Genomic DNA, 19,651 nt, shown 5'->3' with positions numbered 1-19,651 from the left:
CTTTTCTTAATCTTATGTTCATATTTGGTGCTCATTTATCTACACACAAGAATGGCGTATTGTATAAAACCTTTCTAATTATTCAGATGGGCCAAGAGCCCACAAAGACAGATCTATGATTCCAGGTCTAGGTCCAAAGAACCCGTCCCAAATCCAATATGATTGGAATTGGAATCAGAGGCAGCTTAATGAACTGGTGCCTACAGAGATAAGGGTATTGACTGTACAAAAGAAAGCATGAATGGAAAGGACAAAGATATGGAGCATGGCACAGCATTTTATCATTGCAAATCACTTTCAATTTCTAATTTCTATTACATTCTAGCCATACAGGCACAAACCATACGCACATGGCCTCAAGATACATCATACATGGAAGATGCTATGCAGTATGCACCACCTCGATGACTCAAAATTGACCTGCCCGTATGTCCCTGTCCAGCCGATCTGCATTCAGTGTTCCAGGGAGCTCCCTGAAATCTTCGTTGAAGACCGAATATGCACTGTTACATAGACATTTGAAGGACTTTCAGAATGCTCATGAACATAAAGACAGTGAAAAATAAAGAAAATGGGATGGGAGAGTTGCTCGCTTTCTTGTGCAAAATGTGGAAACAATTTTGGAAGCCTAAGCCCGATAGGCTAAAACCCGACTTTTGTTAGTCCTAGACTAACATTTCAAATCCGTGGTTTGAGCTTGGTCTTGTAAAATCAAAGCCCGACTCGATTTTGGGTTGGGCTCGGGTTAGAATATCAAATAACCTAAAAACCTGAGCCCATGTGCATATCTTCACCAATGTATTGTACGCGTATCTTCCATTCGTCAAAAATAAAATTGAAAACATCTATTTTAGAGAGAATAATTGAATCAATCAGGTTAATTTCCCTTTCAAATAATCAAATCCCTTTGATTTCGTTAGAAGATTGCAATTTCAGTGTTATCTACCTCCTAATTTCAAAAAAACCCAAAAACCCAACCCAACCCAACCCAACCCGACCAATCCAAGTTGGCTTTGGGTTGACATATTTTGGTCGGGCTAGGACTTGGGTTGAAAATTTAAGGACCGAGTAGGGCTTGGTCCCGGGCTCCGGTTGAAGCATTTGAAACTTGGGTTGGACTCGGATTAAGTCTCAACCCGACCTAACCCGCCCGAGTTCTACCCGTATGCAAAGATGACCTCTTTGGTGCTACAGGTCTTAAACTTAGTCCAAGTACAGTACAGCTAAGCTACTTAATATTTCTGATTGACGCTAAAACTTGAAAAATCCCAAAAAAAAAAGATACTAGGAAAACAGCATTGGTATAGTAAAAGTCAACAGGAATGAGACTGAGCGAGCACATCTAATACGATTCACCACCAAAAAAGGTGGCTCAATTTCATTAGGATACATGTGATCTGACCTTGTACCATTGGTGAATAAAGATACTTAACAAGTCCATTAAGTTCGAGGAAAACTATGCATGAAAAATTGAAAAGTGATACAAGACAGGAAAAATATGTTTCTGCGTGTAACAAAAACTCAATGTACTGGAAAGCTATTTCATAGGACGTACGAGATGTTAAATACCATATATTGAGTTTACAAGAACATTATAAAACATATTTCCAGTTTTAATATCAATCTCTTTCATGGGATGTAAGATGGGGAGCGTGATGGAATTGGTGAAGTGGCTACACCAGTTACAGTCAACTTGTGGAAGAAAGGTATTGTGGTTGAATGTCCAAGGGTGGAAGTGGGTGATCCCCCACATCATCAGAGCATTACCATTTCCTGTAGAACCAAAATTGAAGCTTTTTGCATTCACTAAAGCGGTCATCTTCATTTTAGATTAATCTATCACAGGAGCGATGCTCCGCATAGATTGATGAAGTATGAGGGAATAAGTTTGGAGTTTTTGGCTTGGTCTTATGAGGTGAATATTTTAAAGAAAGGTCTGTTTTATATAAGTAAAAGATGAATATAATTTATGGGCTTACCTTTCGACATGTGAGAAAATCGGTTAATAACAGAGATGGCGAGTAAATTTGGGGCTGTTAAAAAAATCAACCAATCCACCTTGCTTCTTGAGTCTTGACAGCCATGAAGCAGTCAAACTGGCGATATATGTAACCCGCCCAAGAACTGATTACGAGAATATAATCATCAAAGGAGGAGATGAGAACAGAATAAAAAGAATGCTGAGATTGGCATTGGGGTTGCAGAGGGTGGATTGACAGGACAATTAATGGGAGAAGACGATGCTGATGTGGCTAGGATGGGATCTGATGAGCAGTTACTTCTTGAAAGGCCAAATTTTCAATATGAGCTTCGCCCAACTCCTAGTATGTGTGGATACTGGAAAAGGTAGGGATCATGTGGAGGGTGAAACATAGCTTGGAGGAAGATGTGGGCTGGTTACAAGGTCTGATCCAGGCGGTGTTGATGATACGAAGATGGAGCAATGTCAAACAGAATCTGGGCCAATAAATGTGGAGGATGGACCGTCTTGAGTAGGACTGCATCGGAGACTGAAGAGGTTGAAGGAGAGACAGGAAAGGGGCCCAAACAAGAAGCAAGGTTAAGGCTGATGGAGTTTGAGACTGAGGGGTGAAAATAGCAAACAGAGTTACAAGTAAGTCCGACTAAAAAGTGGGTGAAAATAATTAGTCCTTAACAGTGGGAGAATGAAAAGTTTCATGGCCACTAAAAACCTAGGAAGCATGGATACCGATACGTGACACGGATACGCGAACACGGCATTTTTCAAAAATATAGGACACGGATACGTCATAGACACGTTTGAATAATATATATATAAATATTATATAAATGAGCATTTTTCACGAAATTCAAATTAAAATGGTAATTCTACTTCATAAAATGACCAATCCAAACACATTAAGCAGCAACTTACATGTATAATTTGGATTCACTTCATCTTTCTTCTCTTGCATCTCTTCTTAACTTGGATTTTATTTCACTAGTTTTTTTTTTGTTGAAGTTCCAAAAAAAAAATTTGTATGTGTGAGATTACTGTCTCCCGCGTATCCCCCGCGTGTTGGAAATTAAAAAATTAATTATAAAATCAGATACTCCAAATCGCGAATCATACACGCATCGGACGCGTATTGGGGCGTATCCGTGTCGGACACGGATACTTCACCCTTAGGGACGTATCGGTGCTTCATAGCTGAAAGCTTGGAAAGATTGCAGAAGCAACAACAGGGGAAGAAAATCGAACAAGGCAGGGTTATGAAGGTTTATCAGAAAAAGGCCAACAAAATAGAGTATAGGAAGTTTAAGAAGGTATTGTCGGTGGTTGGAAAGTGGAGCAGTGCATGGAAAGGTAAGAAATGTCCAGCACAAGATAGATGATACAAGGGAAAAAGATCGCCAAGAAGCATACTATGGAGGATGATGCAAGAGCTGTAAAAACAGAAAGGATTGCCACCGGGGCGCAGACGGTTAGGATTAATACAAAGAAGAGTATAGAAAAGATCAGGGCAGTGATAGAAGAAACTGAGCGGTGACGACTGGGAAGGAGGGATGCTACTGAGCGCAGCAGGTACTATGAGGATTATGAAGATGACAACTGAAGAATCTCTTTCCCTCGACATACAACAACATAACTTTCCCCACCTCAGACTGCAACCAGCGTTCACCACTGCTGTATATGTATATATTTTATTGGGATGACACGATGATCACTCTTATATCCAATCAAATATCCATCTCGCCACATAAGCCACTACACTGACTCAACTACCAAAAAGCCTGCACCACAACCAGGACTGCCAACAATCCACCGACCCTCACTGTCACTGTCACCACATACCAACAAAGCCAAACAATGCCAATTGACGAAGCCATTACGCCACCATAACACCAGCACCCCATCAGGTGCCTTGCTACCATCACCATCTCAAAATTGCTATTAACTTTAACCTCAAATTCTATTTGACTAGCAAATTGAGATATAAGAAGTAAATCCCGCGATAATCCATTATAGAGTACTACTAAAATCAGACAAGAAATCTAGGAAGATGTACTAATCATAGTACAAAATATCACGATATATCACGAAATATCGCAATAAATATCGAGATTTAAGCAAAAGATACATATATATCGCGATAAGTTTAGAGATATATACAACTGCAAATATCGGTGATATTTCAACAATATTTATGATATTTTCAATATTTTAGGATATATTGCGATATTTGGAGATATTTGGCAATATTTTGTTTAGATAACAATTTTATTTAATATTTACCATTATATTTCAAATAAATATAAATGATATATCGTGATATATTAAGAAATATTAAGAAATATCCACAATATCCACAATATTTGTCGATATTTTAGATATATCCACGATATTTGCATATCAAACAATGTAAAATATCCCCAAAGGGGATATATCCACGATACATATCAAGAAATTGAGTATCGATAAACACCCATATCCTCATATTTTGTACTATGGTACCAATAAAATACGATCCACCTTCAAAGTACGAAATCCGAAATCACTTATATATCACATCCAAATGTCAGTAATTATACCTGAGCTCACCATCTTCCCGCTTTCCAAGATTAAAGAGAATAATACAGAACCCTGTCCCTAGTATCTGCAAAATAAATTTAACATATCAATAATGAAACCAAAACTGGATATGTAAAGGATATCCTACGGAGCAAATAGAATATATCATTGTAATTTGTAACATCAACTCCCATAGTTTCTGGTATGCAACTATGCATTAACTGGGTGGAGGTACATTTTACCAGCAAAGAACAATTTGTGTTGGTTAAAACAAATAACAAACAGATCCTCAATTCTTGGCCCATTTTTGTTACGTTTCATTTTTACATTTTAGCAACCAAGGAATATTGGTGTCAGATTACAAAAATAAAATATTACTATTTCATCGTCCATTTCCGTTATCTTCCATTTTTACATTTTACCAACCAAGAAATATTGGTGTCAGCTAAGAAAACTAAATAATTATTATTTCATCGCCAGTTTTGATACTTTACGTAAATATAACCTAAAAGAATTCTGAGCTCGAACCAAACGTTATTCATTTTGTTACCTTACGTCTCAATGTCCTGTAGTAGGTGGAAAGCTAAATATATTAGGTAATCAGTATATAAATGAGGTAACAATTCTAGCATAAACTAGAATAAAAAAGCAACTCACGTATAAAGGTCCTAAATCGCATCTGTATGCTACAGGCGCCAGCATGAACCACAGTATGATAAGAGCCCACGCTCTCAGGCTGATAGAGAAAATTACCGTCAACAGGATATCTACCAACAGTAACAGAAAAAACACGTTATGTCATCCCTTAAAAATCATTAGTGCACTCAGAATTTGAATAGACTCTTACAAGGTAGCTTTAGTTTGTCATGGAGAAAAGAGAAAATCTTCCTTTTCCACCGACTTGTAGATTGTGGAATCTGAAACTTCTGAAATCACAACGAAAAAAAATAAAAATAAAAATGAGCGAATAATTCAGAGAATCTTTAACATCAAAGGAAACCTGATTCAGATCAAAAAGTTCAAACCAGCTCATCATCTTCGTCGTCATCAAAGCCATCTTGAGTAAGTTGAGTAGGCGATTTTGGTTTAACGGCTACTATGATGGAATCTATATATACAAAAGACACACCTTTCACTCAAACTGCAAGTTCTGACAATTTAAAAGCTACTAGTACAGAACATAAAAGAAGGCCTTGAGATATTTGTACCTTCACTAACTTAAAAGAAGCATTATAATACTAACAGAAAACCTATTTATGCCTTCACTTCATATCACAGGCAGCAACGTCCTAAAAGAATCTAAAAACAATCCTAGCAGATAACTGCAGCAATAAATCATGCAACAAATTCCAAAATGACAGATCATATTGATTTTCAAAGATTTAATGTAAATTACAAAATCCGGAAGTAAGAAGGTTTTCTTACAGCGCAGCCTATCACGTTTAGAAAATGAATACAAAATTATTCTCTTAGAGTGCAAACCTATTATTTTAGGAATTCTTTTTCTTGGAGGTAGAGCAAGCCACAAAGTGGCAGATCACAGGTTCATGAAACTTAATAATCTTAAGAGGCGAAAAAAACCCAACAACAACCATTAACCTAATTAGAGAGTGAATTCATACTAAATACAATTCACTTACAATATTGATGACACCTAGAATAACAAATAAAACAATCTTACTGGAATAATTGCTAGTGATTTGGATAAATATGTACCTTTATCTTCAAGCTGTAGATGCACATCATCTCCATTGTTTGTGTCATACAAAACTTCTCCTCGTAAAATAAGCTTCAAATGTTCAACTGGTAAATGACTGACCTCTGCAGTCAAATTGCGCAAATCTCTCACCTTATTAATAAACAAATGAATTTAGTACAATATGAAAAAACTTGCAGTGAAAATTAACCTGAAGAAATTGCAGCGACTTACTTGCATTCCTAACAGAACTATAATTTGTACAATGGTCATATACCTGAAACCTATCTTTTTAAAAACTCGCCAAATTTGTTTCAAACACGAAAAACATTGAAGAGTGTTACCATTGGACTGCTACCAAAGAGCGTTGTTACTTGTTAGTATCAAGCGGTTGCCCCTTTCCCAGCAATAGCTACTTACTCAAATCTAATTGCCGTCTCAAAGTAATGAATCAAGCACGCCTAAATGTCCTCATTCTATACTACTGGGAGTGGAAATGTGGCGGTTTATTGGTTGTTAAAGTGTTGATGATTGGATGCTCATAGGAGATAATCTTAGTATCCTTGAAGATTTCAAAAACAATTGCTGGAGAGCTTGAAGTGATAGACGTTGTACTGAAGTCATACAACCAGCACAGAAGTGGAAGTGAAGCAATTCGAACAAGACAAATGATTTCTCAAGAAATTTATACAAAAAAAAAATCCCAGATTTCAAGATAAATCATTGTAAGCTTGTAAACACCAGCATGGAATGCCGAGTCTATCAAGTGAAGAACAAAATGAGGATCAAACTGAATCCTTCCAGATATGGAATCCAATCTGCAAAGGTTCTTATCTGAATACGCATTCAGAGAATCACAGACCTAGGAACTATTGTTAGACAACTAGACAAGAAACCCTAGTTCAAGGGCATCCAACTGGACTGAAAACCCTAAGCTCTACAACTGAAGTACAAAATAAAAGGAATGATTGCTTCACAGGATACAACAATTCTTTGGTCCAACCCTAAATCCCTTGTTCTTCTCTGTTCCTCTTGTGAGGATTGATCTTGTGTTCTTCTCCATAAGTCAGTTCAAAGGGCAGTTCTATTAATTATGGAGAGGAAGTTAAAGAGGGCAGTTGTAGAAGGGGGAGGAGAGATGCATCTTTATGAATCATAAAATCCTAAATTGGAATGTGAGGGGGTGAGGGGGTTGGGCAATGATAAGAAATGCCCGAGTATAAAGGAGGTTATTAGGAAAGAGAAACCTAGTGTGGTTCTTTTAGAGGAGACTAAACTTCAAGTTTTCTCTCCTTTTCTTGTTCATGAGATTTGGGGTATCGGAAACATTGATGGATCGAGCTTCCTGCAGTAGATACCACAGGTGGCGTGTGCATTCTCTGGGATAAATATAAGGTCTAAGTGTCTGAGAATATTATCAGTTCGTATTCGGTCTCTATTGTTTGTAAATTTGGTGGGAAAAATAGTTCTAAACTGGTGACAGCTGTGTATGGGCCCTCAAAAAATGAGTGTGCCTCGTCTTTTTGGGGAGAATTGGATGATCCTATACCTTTAGCAAAGGTGGTTCTTGGTGTGCGGCAGGTGATTTTAATGTGATTAGATTTTCGCATGAGAAGAAAGGCGGATGCCGCATCTCTCCTTAAATGAGAGTTTTTGACGAGTGGGTGAGGAGATGCGAGGTTCTTGATCTTCCTCTCACCGGAGGTAGGTTTACTTGGTCTAACAAGCAAGAAAACCCTATTTTGTCGACTTTGGACAGGTTTTTGGTTACTAGCGAGTGGGAGGAGATTTGGCCTTTTATGATCCAGTCAGTGGTTCCTAGTACGGCTTCGGATCATCATCCCATTAGTTTAGTGAATGAGACGGGCAAGGGTAGGCCTACTCCTTTTCATTTTGAGATGATGTGGTTCTCGGATCCTAATTTCATGGACAGTCTTAGAGAGTGGAGGGCGGTGAATCAGGATGGTGATAGAGCTGGCATCAAGTTTGCCAAAAAATTATAGTTTGTGAAGTCTAAAATAAAGGAATGGAATATAACAGTGTTTGGTAGGGTGGACAGGAAGAAGGGGCAATTATTGAGGGATATAAGGATTTTGGATTTGAAAGAGAAAGAAGGCCATCTCACTAGGGAAGAGTGGAGTCTATCACTTTGACTTGAAAGTTGATTTCGAGAAGATGGTTAAGTGGTTAACTTTGAGGAGTCTTCTTGGAGGCATAAATCGGGAGGGCGGTGGCTTAAGGAAGAGCAATCTAATACTAAATATTTCCACCAATGTGCTAAAGCTAGGTATAAAGATAGGTATAGGGAGAATTATCTTGATAGATTATTGATAGAGGGCGAGGAAGTGAAGGGGGAGGATAATATTAGAGATAAGGTGGTTAACTACTACTCGAAGATGTATACGGAATCTAATCACATTCGTCCTTGGGTTGATAATCTTGTTTTGGATAGCATTTCGGAGGAGGAAAGAGACGAGCTAGAGAAGGTTATGGAGGAGGAGGTGTTGGAAGCTATGAAGGGTTTGAAAAATGATAAATCTCCGGGCCCAGATGGTTTCCCCATTGAATTTTTCAGGAAAGTGTGGGGGGTGTTGAAAGATGACTTTATGGATATGGTTCGCGATTTCCATGATTCGGGTTTTTTGGCTCATAGCCTTAATAGTACGTTCATCAAGCCTATTCCTAAAAATCAAGGTGTGGAGGATATTAGCGATTTCATCCTATTAGCCTAATCGGCAGTGCATATAAAATCATTTCAAAGATCTTGCCCATGAGATTAAAAAAGGTGTTATCAAGAGTAATTGCTCAGGAGCAAGGAACTTTTGTGTATGGACGATTTTAGATGGGGTGTTGATTGCGAACGAGGCCATTGATGATAGAGAAAGAAATGGTAACCCAGGTGTCGTGTGTAAGATTGATTTGGCGAAAGCTTATGATCACGTGCATTGGGATTTCTTAGATTATGTTAAGATGCGTATGGGCTTTGGTATTAAGTGGAGAGGGTGAGTTAGGAGATGTGTATCGTCGGCCTCTTTTTCCATTCTCATTAACAGTTCACCGGCTGGCTTTTTTAAGAGTTCTAGAAGGATTAGGCAGGGCTATCCTTTATCCCCTCTCCTTTTCCTCGTGATTGTAAAGGTTTTTGGTAAGATGGTTGAGAGAGCTAATCGGTTGGGGGTATTACATGGTTTCAAAGTAGGTCAAAACAAGGTTTTGATATCCCATCTTCAATTTGTTGATGATATAGTGGTTTTTGTGGGGTATGATGTTGAGCAATTAAGATATCTTAGAGGTATTCTTTGTTGTTTCGAGGCAGTATCAGGTCTTAAAGTTAATATGGGCAAGAGCACCATCTTTGAGGTGAGTGGTGAGGAAGATTTTGATAGTTTGGCCTCCTCAGTTGGGTGCGTTTGTGGTAATCTCCCGTCGAGATACCTTGGTCTCCCTTTGGGGACGTCTCATAGATCGATATCCATTTGGGATCCCGTTGTTGAGCGTTTTAGCCGTAGATTGGCTGGGTGGAAAGGTCAGTTCTTGTCCACAAGTGATAGAGTTATTCTTATTAAATCCATTTTTTCTAGCCTTCCTGTCTACTACATGTCCCTTTTCTATATGCCCATTAGTGTCGCTGATAGATAGGAATCGATAATTAAGGATTTTCTTTGGGACAATAGTTCTGTTGCATGGGTATGGGTACGAGTGTTGAGTTTGGACACGGGTAAGGTCTGAAAATTAGGACACGGGGACACAACTAATATTATAATTTTTCTGAAAAGAAATTATTTTAATTCTAAAAATATTGAATCTTGAAGAACACACTGTTACGGGCTTAAGGTAGTTGGATTCTATAATGATAATATTTGAAATTGTACCTAGAAATTTAGCTGTATCCACATGACAAGGCCCATTGGGCTTTGAAAGTTTGAAACAATTAGCAGTTATTACTAGTTAGAGGTTTAAACACCTATTCTAGAAAAGCCCAACTTGTATTTTTTGTTTAAAGACTGGCCCATTTGTTATTTCCACCCATTTGTTCTTCCTTCTATTTTCCAAAACCCTAGATCTGGTTGTACAGCAGCCATAACCAAGCAAGATAGAGAAAGAGAAAAATTGAGACCAAAGAAAAAAAAGAAAATTTGCGCAAGGGAGACCCACCAGTCAATATTCCTACATCTCTCTATTTCTCCTCTCTATCTCTTCGAATAAGGTTTTTTTTTTCCCCTCTGACTCCAACCACGAATCTGTATCGTATCGGTGTCAGTATGACACGACACGGGACACGCATGGAATTTATGTGTACCCATGCAACACAGGACGATAGGGAAGATAGACATAGGTTTCATCTAGTTAGTTGGGAGAGGGTATGCGTGTCGAGGCATGAGGGTAGTTTGGGTATTAGGACCTTGCACGAGTTTAATCTTGCGTTGCTTGGTAAATGGCTTTGGAGGTTTGGGGAGGAAAATGATAGCCTTTAGAGGAAGGTTATAGTTTCTAGGTTTGGCAAGCGGGGTTTGGGCTGAGAGAGCTGTCCCGTTACCATTCCCTATGGGTGTAGTGTTTGGAAAGGCATTCAAAAAGCAAGGGAGTTGTTTCACAAGAATATTGGATATGCTTTAGGCAATGGCAATAGTATTCGTTTTTGGGAGGATGTTTGGTTGGATGAGAGGTCCTTATTACAGATGTTTCCTAAATTATTTGCCTTATCTCACTTTAAAAAATAAGCATGTTTGTTGGTTCATGAGGGAAGATAATGGTTCTATTGCTTGGGACCTAGGGATTTATAATCCTCTATTTGACAGGGATATAGTGAATGTGGTTGCACTCACAATGAAACTAGATTCTATTCCTTCTGTGAGACCCGACAAAGATAAAACACTTTGGTTAGTTGACAAAAAATGGATGTTTTCTACTAGGTCTTTTTACTTTAAGCTCCACTCTCTTATTCCTCATCGTGGTCTTAAAGTCTTTCATAATTTTCTCAGTCAAACTATTTAGTGCTACTATTTAGTGCTCTAGAGTTCCTTTGAAAGTTGCTTTCTTTGTTTGGCGTGCCTTTGTACAAAATCTTGACAATAGATAATCTTAGAAAATAAATGTGTCAAAGAGATGATCGTTAACTTTTGTCCTTTGTGCTTAAGGGATGGGGAATCGGTGAATCATCTTTTGTTGTTGTGCACTTTTTGTTGGAGAATTTGGTGTTTCTTTTTTCTAAGGGTTTATTGGGTTTGTCCTAGGTCAGTGAAGAAACTTTTAGCCTCAAGGAACTTGAATATCCATTCTCTGAAGGGACATTACCTCTAGAGTATGCTCCCTTTTGCGATTTTGTGGGGTATATGGTTGGTGAGGAATAACAGACATTTTGAAGACATGTCATTGTCTATGGAGAAAGTGCATGCCATCAAAGTGCTTTTGTTTTTCTGGTCAAAAGTGCATGATCAGTTTCATCACATTCCTTTCGAAACTTTCATTTACAGATGGGAGACTATAATGAGCTGGTGGGAGAAATGTTGTGTTTGTCTTTTGTCTTGTGTTTTTTCTTTCCTTTGTAACTTGTACTATAGGATATCTCATCCTATATCTTTATACTTTGGATACATATATAAAACTATACTTTACCGATCAAAAAAAAAAAAGGGATTTGTGAAAAGCCATAACAAAAACCCACACCGTTGATATATACTTGTTTCAATTTTATTTTTTTTAACACTAATGATAGGTCAGCAAATATGTCTCCAAGATCTAGAAGAGTTAACGTCTTTGGAATGAAAGCTATGAATTATCACACAAATACTGTTGATATCAAGGACAGCATGCTTCACCTAAGCAGTTCACTATTTTTATACGGTGAACCAAGGACCAAAATATCACCGATATATCCGATATATCGCCGATATATATCGTTTTTTTGGTACACCGACATCGATATTTTCGATATATATCCACCGAATATTAAACCTTTTTTTCCGATATAGATCGGAATTTCCGATATAAAACTTTATATCGCCGATATAATCGATATTTACGATATATATCATTTGACTTTTTGACCATTTTTTAATATATTTCCGACATTATATTTTCGATATATCCAATATTTTAAATAGTTTGGACTGGTCACAAAAAAAATGGATATATCTGATATATATCGGTTTTTGGGTACACCGATATACTCACCGATATCGATATTTTGGTCCTTGCGGTGAACTACAATCAACCTCATAGTAAAAATGCCGTTTAGAGCCAAAGTTCTAGTACCCTCAAAAACTGAAATTTCGGAAAATAATCAACAGTGGCTGAAAAACCAGTATTATGCACAATTTTGTGTATCGAACACTTGGAATTCTGGTATATATTGCAAAACTCGGTGATATTTCCCACATTTAACTATGCTCTACATACAATCGCAACAGGAGAATGATTCAAAATTTGAAGGATACATACAAACTTTAGGGAAGGATAGGCATTAAAACACAAGCTAATGACAGACATGCTCATTGTAATCTTCTTAAATGTTATATGATCTTTATCCAACAATGAAAGTAGGAAATCAAAGAGATGTTCATCAAGTTTATCAAAATCAGGCAAATAACTATCAAGTTTTAATTAACACTAAAAAGGTTTAGCTCAACTACCGCAACAGTCGGGAATAAATACACAAAAAAAAATTGGGGAAATCAAACAACCATCAAAGAAAACTTAACAAAATATAACTTACTAATCCCCACAAAAATACCAAGTTGGGTAAGTGCAGACGCAAGCATTGGATGTCTTTCCAGTGTTACCTTCAATGTGTACTTGATAGGAGACACTTAATTGCTATAAACCACAGCAGCTTAATGTAAGAAGCCTATGTGTGACTACAGAGCATTGTCCGTGGCATACTTGGCAAGGCCCTCTATTGGTGTTTCAGAGGAGAAGTCAATATTGTTGAAAACGGATCCAAACTAGTTTTTCGTGTCTATTTTTTATGTCATCTCCTAAACCTAAAGAAGTGGAGTCAAGCACTTCTAATGATTTTACATAGTCATACAGGATGCTAATACATATAGCATTTACAATCCAATAACATTCAAAATAAAAGAATGACACTCTTCCACGTCATTAAGTGATGATACCGTGTAGGAAGTTTCCCCAAAATACATCTAATAATTGCAGCCAACTCCACCAGATCCATACCGATTGAATATGTTTTGCAAGATTAGTACAAAGAACAAACAGCACCTAAACCCACAGAAAACTTGTCAAAAAGAACTTGCATTATGACTCTTCACAGACGAAGATTGACATCGACAAAATATACACAATTGGTGGACACCCCAACCCACTTTTTTTTTTCTTTCGCCCGAAATTTAATGCCTTTCTTAACATGAACTTCTAAATGTGCCAGTCGTTGGGCAACGCCATCTTGCCACTTGATGGACCATATGTCCATACTACTAAAATGTGATGAACAAGGATGGAAAAAGCTCTAAAAGGTCTCCAAATTTGAACTCCCAGGTCCTAAGGAACATGGTGGCAGCTCCATCGACAACCACAGAGAACAAGGAAACTAATATAAAGTTGCACTCTGACCACCTTATCGCAACACATCCTGTTAAAGATATATCTTAAGAGACTCCAAAGAACATGATCATGCACCAAGTCAAACCTGATTAAGACCACTTTGATAAAAAAAAAAAAAAAAAAAACCCGAGTCATTGCTTTCGTGTCTATAAGCGCCTCGTCTAGAATCCCTCAATTCTCATTAACTGCTCCTTGGGGGCCAAAGCAGTCCACTAAAATTTGTCCAACCAGCACCAATTGACATTGGAAAGTGATGGAAATTTGACATATCAAATGTATCTCCCAGGGTGATATATATTTGTACAAAGACACGACTGAAAGAAATTGGTTACCAACCAAACATCACGGTAGATGGTGGCTACAAACTTTCAATACAAATTTAGGTCAAAAGTAAAACAAGAATAATGACCAGCTCATAACCCCATGTCTAGTAAGTTTGGATTAGCCTTAGGTAGCAGATGCAAGGAAGTAGGATAACTAGTTGTCGCACTTAAAAACGCTCCAGTAAGAGATATCGCATCTCCAAAGAATGGAACAGCTAAAGCCACAATGATTGTGGTCACTACAAACAGGGTCCTAAGCAGAAGCTGCACATGTCTTTTACTATAGGTGAATAGAGATGTGCAAGTACCTTGCGCAATTGGTAAACTTACACAGTTCTACTTATACCTTCTACAAAATACTCTCTAGTTGTAAATCCTATTGTTTTAGCTAACTGTAAGACATGGGCTATGTGCGTACGTCCAAGTTGGATCAAGACTCAAGTCTCCAAGTAAAGCAAAACTCTACTTGTTGAGATTGAGATAAATATCACTTTCGATATGTATATATCACTCTCTCCCTATAAAAAAGGTAGAGTGAAACCAACATAGAATGACCCTGAAAACTCTTATACTCACGACTCTTCTTCTAACATCACTATCATTGTTAGTTACTTCAATAAGGTTTAAAGTGTGAAAACATAGCCATTATTCTAGTAATTGTGGCGATGACAACAACAAGAGACGTATCTTTGATCATCAACGATTCCGCTTCCGCTTTTGATCTCACTGCTCTATTTGGACAAAAAGTATGTGATTTACTTTTGTCTTCATTGGTATCATGAGCAAGTAAGGATAAAGATCGTTTTTTTTATTGTATGATATGTGCGTAATTGCATGCACTGAACATACTAAAATCCATCGATAACTTTGTTTTCTGTTTCGTTTGGTTCATGTTATCATCTATTATGAGAGAACATGAGACTAGATTAAAAGTTACAAACATTGAACGTGATTATCATGATAGTTCAAAGGTCAAAGCATATGGAAGTACCGTAATTGGTGTATGTTTTATATGTTTAGAATATGAGAAGGAGATCACTGAACTTGTGAGTACATCTGTAGATGTGTATTAGTTCTTGTTTAGTGTCCTTAATAAAATATCTGTGCATGCTATATGCTATGTTCTACTTTATGATGATTCCTTTTGTAAAAGACAAGCTTTTATTCCATTCGGTATTACTGGAACATGCATATCCTTGCTGTTTTCTTCTCCAACCTAAGGCTGGTACCAACATTATTATTAATAATGTAAGGTCTCTTTTGCATTCACGTTAGTAGAACTCATAACATAATTACACGTATACATTTTTTTTTATCCTTTCATGCTGGATCATGACCTGTTACTTTAACAATGGTTGTTGATGTTGTACGTCGAGCATTATCTATGATCTACCTTGTTTTATTAGCATATATATGTTGATAATGACGTGATAAAACCATTATGTCATTTGTTTTTCATGTGGTAATATATCATGCATGTATGCTCATGAGATATTTAGTGTAAACTAACATCATATGTATATATGGATTCATCTCTGCAAGGTCTGGCTTGATAATAATATGTGCTGCTTTATTTTAATTTTTTATTTGAAAGTCAGACTACAATGCATATCATTTATCGTGATGAGGTGATCGATATTTTGTGATATACATGTGAGTGTTTAGATGAGTGGAAGTTAAAAATGATTACTCATTGAAATTTTCCCATTGTAAAATTTATTGGTAATCGTAGAACCAAAAAGCAATTGAGATGATTGCTAAGTCTACTTAGCATTCGATCAAAGGCTAATGGTGATATTATTTATCGATGAAATTTTGATAATAAAACAATTATACATGTGTGGCATAGAGTAATTATTTTTTGAGGCAAATCATTAATTTATTTAATTATTGTATATGTATGTAGTGTAACATTGGCCTCTAAGAACATTGTTACTGACCTAAACAAGGAAGAGAAACTGGACGGTCTGAATTACGATATTTGGCACCGTAAGATCCAGTACTTCCTAGAGGAGCAAAATGTCCTTGAAACTCTGACTTATGATATGGAGCAGCCTGAGGAAGGCACTATTGCTCAGCACCGCCGTAGCTTGGAGGTGTACCAGAACTGGTACAAACAGGATCGTTGTGTGCGCTTTACTATGTTAAGCAGCATGCACGATGATCTGATTGGAGAGTTCGAGGGTTACAAAACTTCCAAGGAAATGTGGAGTGCTTTGAAATTGACTTATGCAGGCACCACATCTATTAGGTTGCGAGCGTTGATTCTGAAATTTGAAACCTATAAGAAGGCTTCGAATGACACAATGGTTTAACATCTCAGGAAGATGTCCCAGATGATAAGTGACCTAAAAGCTGCTGGAAATGTTCTTATTAATGAGCAGCAAATTCTAGCTGTTTTGAGGTCCCTTCCTGATTCTTGGGAACAGATGAAACTCCTTATGACGCATAATGAGAATATTATCAATCTTTCTCAGTTATCGTGACATTTGGAGTTAGAGGCAGAGGGGCAAGCTACTAGGACTAATAGTAGTGCTGCCACGACTTGCTTTGCTGAACCATGTAAGTGCGGGACAAGGTTCAAGCGCAAGCAAAATGGTAAAGCAGGTACAGGGGCTCAAAACAACTCATTTGTACCTAAAAGGAACATTAATAAGCGCCGCCGCAGAGGTAATAGAGTTGGTAAAAAGCAAGACAAGTCTAAGATAGCATGCAACAACTGTGGTGTACTTAGACACTTCACCTATGAATGCACTGAGCCGAAGAAGGTAAACTCAAACTCTTTTAATTGTTCTGATTATTTTGTTTGCACCGATGTGTTTGGCTGCTCCTATATCCACAATTCAATTAGGATAACATGAATGATGAGCAACAAACACCTCAGTGCAAACAAAGCAATCAGAACAGTTAAGAGAGTTTGAGTTTACCTTCTTCGGCTTAGTGCATTCACGAGCAAAGTGTCCAAGTACACCACAGTTGTTACATGTCATCTTAAACTTGTCTTGCTTTTTACGAGCTCTATTACCTCTACGGCGCCTATTAATGTTCCTTTTAGGCGCAAGTGAGTTGTTTTGAGCCCCTGTACCTGCTATATCATTTTGCTTGCACTTGAACCTTGTCCCACGCTTGCTTGGTTCAGCAAAACAAGCGGTTGTAGCACTGCTATTAGCCCTAGCAGCTTGCCGCTCTACCTCTAACTACAAATGTCGCGATAATTGAGAAAGGTTGATAATATTCTCATTATGCGTCATAATGAGTTTCATCTGTTCCCAAGAATAAAAAAGGGACCTCAAAACAGCCAGAATTTGCTACTCATCTTGCTACTCATCAGTAAGAGCATTTCCAGCAGCTTTTAGGCCACGTATTATCTGGGACATCTTCTTAAGATGTTCAACCATTGTGTCATTCGAAGCCTTCTTATAGGTTTCGAATTTCAGAGTCAACGCACGCAACCTAGTAGCTGTGGTGCCTACATAAGTAAAATTCAAAGCACTCCACATTTCCTTAGAAGTTTTGTAACTCTCGAACTCTCCAATCAGATCATTGTGCATGTTGCTTAACATAGTAAAGCGCGCATAACGATTCTGTTTGTACTAGTTCTGGTACACCACCAAGCTACGGCGGTGCTGAGCAGTAGTGCTTCCTCAGGCTGCGCTATATCATTAGTCAGAGTTTCAAGGACATTTTGCTCCTCTAGGAGGTACTAGATCTTATAGTGCCAAATATCGTAATTCAGACCGTCCAGTTTCTCTCCCTTGTTCAGGTCAGCAACAATGTTCTTAGAAGTCATGTTACACTACATTCATATACAATAATTAAAAAACAACTCACTTGCACCTAAAAGAAACATTAATAAGCACCGCAGAGGTAATAGAGCTGGTAAAAAGCAAGACAAGTCTAAAATGGCATGTAACAACTGTGGTATACTTGGACCCTTGGACACTTCGCTCGTGAATGCACTATGTTGAAGAAGGTAAACTCAAACTCTTTTAAGTGTTCTAATTGTTTTGTTTGCACTGAGGTGCTTGTTGCTCATTCATGTGATCCTAATTGGATTGTGGATACAGGAGCCACCAAACACATTGCAAAGTAGCTGAAAACTCTTATACTCAACTTTTCTTCTAATATCACCATCATTGTTAGTTACTTCAATAAGGTTTTAAGGTGTGAAAACATAGCCATTATTTTAGTAATTGTGGTGATGACAACAAGAGACGTATCTTTGATCATCGACGATTCCGCTTCCACTTTTGATCTCGCTACTCTATTTGGACAAAAGGTATGAGATTTACTTTTGTCTTCACTAACGAAACTCGATTAATCTACAGTAAAATACCTATGTTAACTCTCATTGGGATCTTGTTTGTAATAACCACTGTCATCGTAGCTTTAGCTGTTCCTTTATATGGAGATATGATGTCTCTTGCTGGAACAATTTGAAGTGGCGCAACTTGCATCATACTTCCTTGCCGATGCTACCTGAAGGACATCTAAATTACAAGAAATTGGGTTACGATCTAGACATTACCCTAGCGCCTTTCGATCACCTTAGCAAGTAGCTGAAACCGAGCCCTATCATCATATCTGACTAAGACGGCAGCTTTCTCCAAGGCATCTCAAACGAAACATAATTCCTACCATATTTACTTTACCACACCAGTTACACACTTTCTGTACTGCCCACTTAATATACCAACACCATTGTAACAGTAAGATTTACGGAATAATGGGCTCACTTAAAATATCATAATTAAGCAAAAATAAATAAAAATTTCTTGAGGAAAATGCTTACAGAGATAAGAGAAGGGACTTTGAGAGAACAAGGACGTGTGGGTCCTATTGTTTTCACTGTTATCTCCACTTCTTCTTCTTTCTTCTTCTGCGTTTCTTTTCCCATTGCTTTCCTCTTTTCTTTTTTTGGCCAAGTCTAATTTAAACCACCACACGTATACGATTTCGAAACGGTTAACTAACAAAATTCCGATATATATCACGAAATGTTAGATATCTGTTGTTTTTGTGAGAATTATATGGCATATTGACATATATCGGAAAAGACGTAGACGGGCAGACTAGATGGCCAGTGATACACACAGCACACGGTTTTTACTTTCCGTTATTTAACCAACTTTTTTGTTTTTTTGCTAAAGATATTTCATTATGTAGTACACATGTTTCTCATATCATTATTAATCCAACCACCTAAGAATGGGGGAGGAATTACATTCCACACATAAGCAAATTTTGGCAGCTATTGTCTCCAACTCTCCGGTATTTGATCCATTTGCTCTGTACTGAGTCCCCAATCCATAGTTTGAGCATGTTGAGCTGTGAAGTTTACCAAAGCATTTGCACCATGGTTTGCTTCCCTATAATTCCATTTAATAACAAAATTTCCTTCATTCATCGTCTCTGGAATTTCCATGATGATGTCTTTAACTAGTTCTGGCCCGAGAAGCCTTGTTTAGTCACTAGTTTGTGTAGTATACTACAGTCTGTTTCCATCAAAACATTTGTGAGGTTTAAGTATTTCGC

General features: G+C 37.6%; 1 protein-coding gene across 1 annotated transcript; it reads right to left on the bottom strand.

Annotated features, from left to right (window-relative positions):
- Positions 1-259: 259 nt before the first annotated feature.
- LOC147524889 (ubiquitin family protein) lies at positions 260-19,065 on the bottom strand. The gene is made up of 7 exons (XM_086604579.1): positions 18,909-19,065; positions 6,251-6,383; positions 5,560-5,642; positions 5,382-5,460; positions 5,192-5,301; positions 4,555-4,619; positions 260-503 (listed from the first exon to the last, which is right to left on the bottom strand). Exons 1-7 carry the CDS (start codon positions 19,011-19,013, stop codon positions 410-412), a joined length of 669 nt encoding a protein of 222 aa, XP_086460705.1. The 5' UTR covers positions 19,014-19,065; the 3' UTR covers positions 260-409.
- Positions 19,066-19,651: the final 586 nt, after the last annotated feature.

This window comes from Coptis chinensis, chromosome 1 (assembly GCF_015680905.1).
Source record: "Coptis chinensis isolate HL-2020 chromosome 1, ASM1568090v1, whole genome shotgun sequence".
NCBI classification, from domain to species: domain Eukaryota; kingdom Viridiplantae; phylum Streptophyta; class Magnoliopsida; order Ranunculales; family Ranunculaceae; genus Coptis; species Coptis chinensis.
The sequence above is the reverse complement of the archived record's forward strand: the minus strand, read 5'-3'. Positions and strand labels throughout refer to the sequence as shown.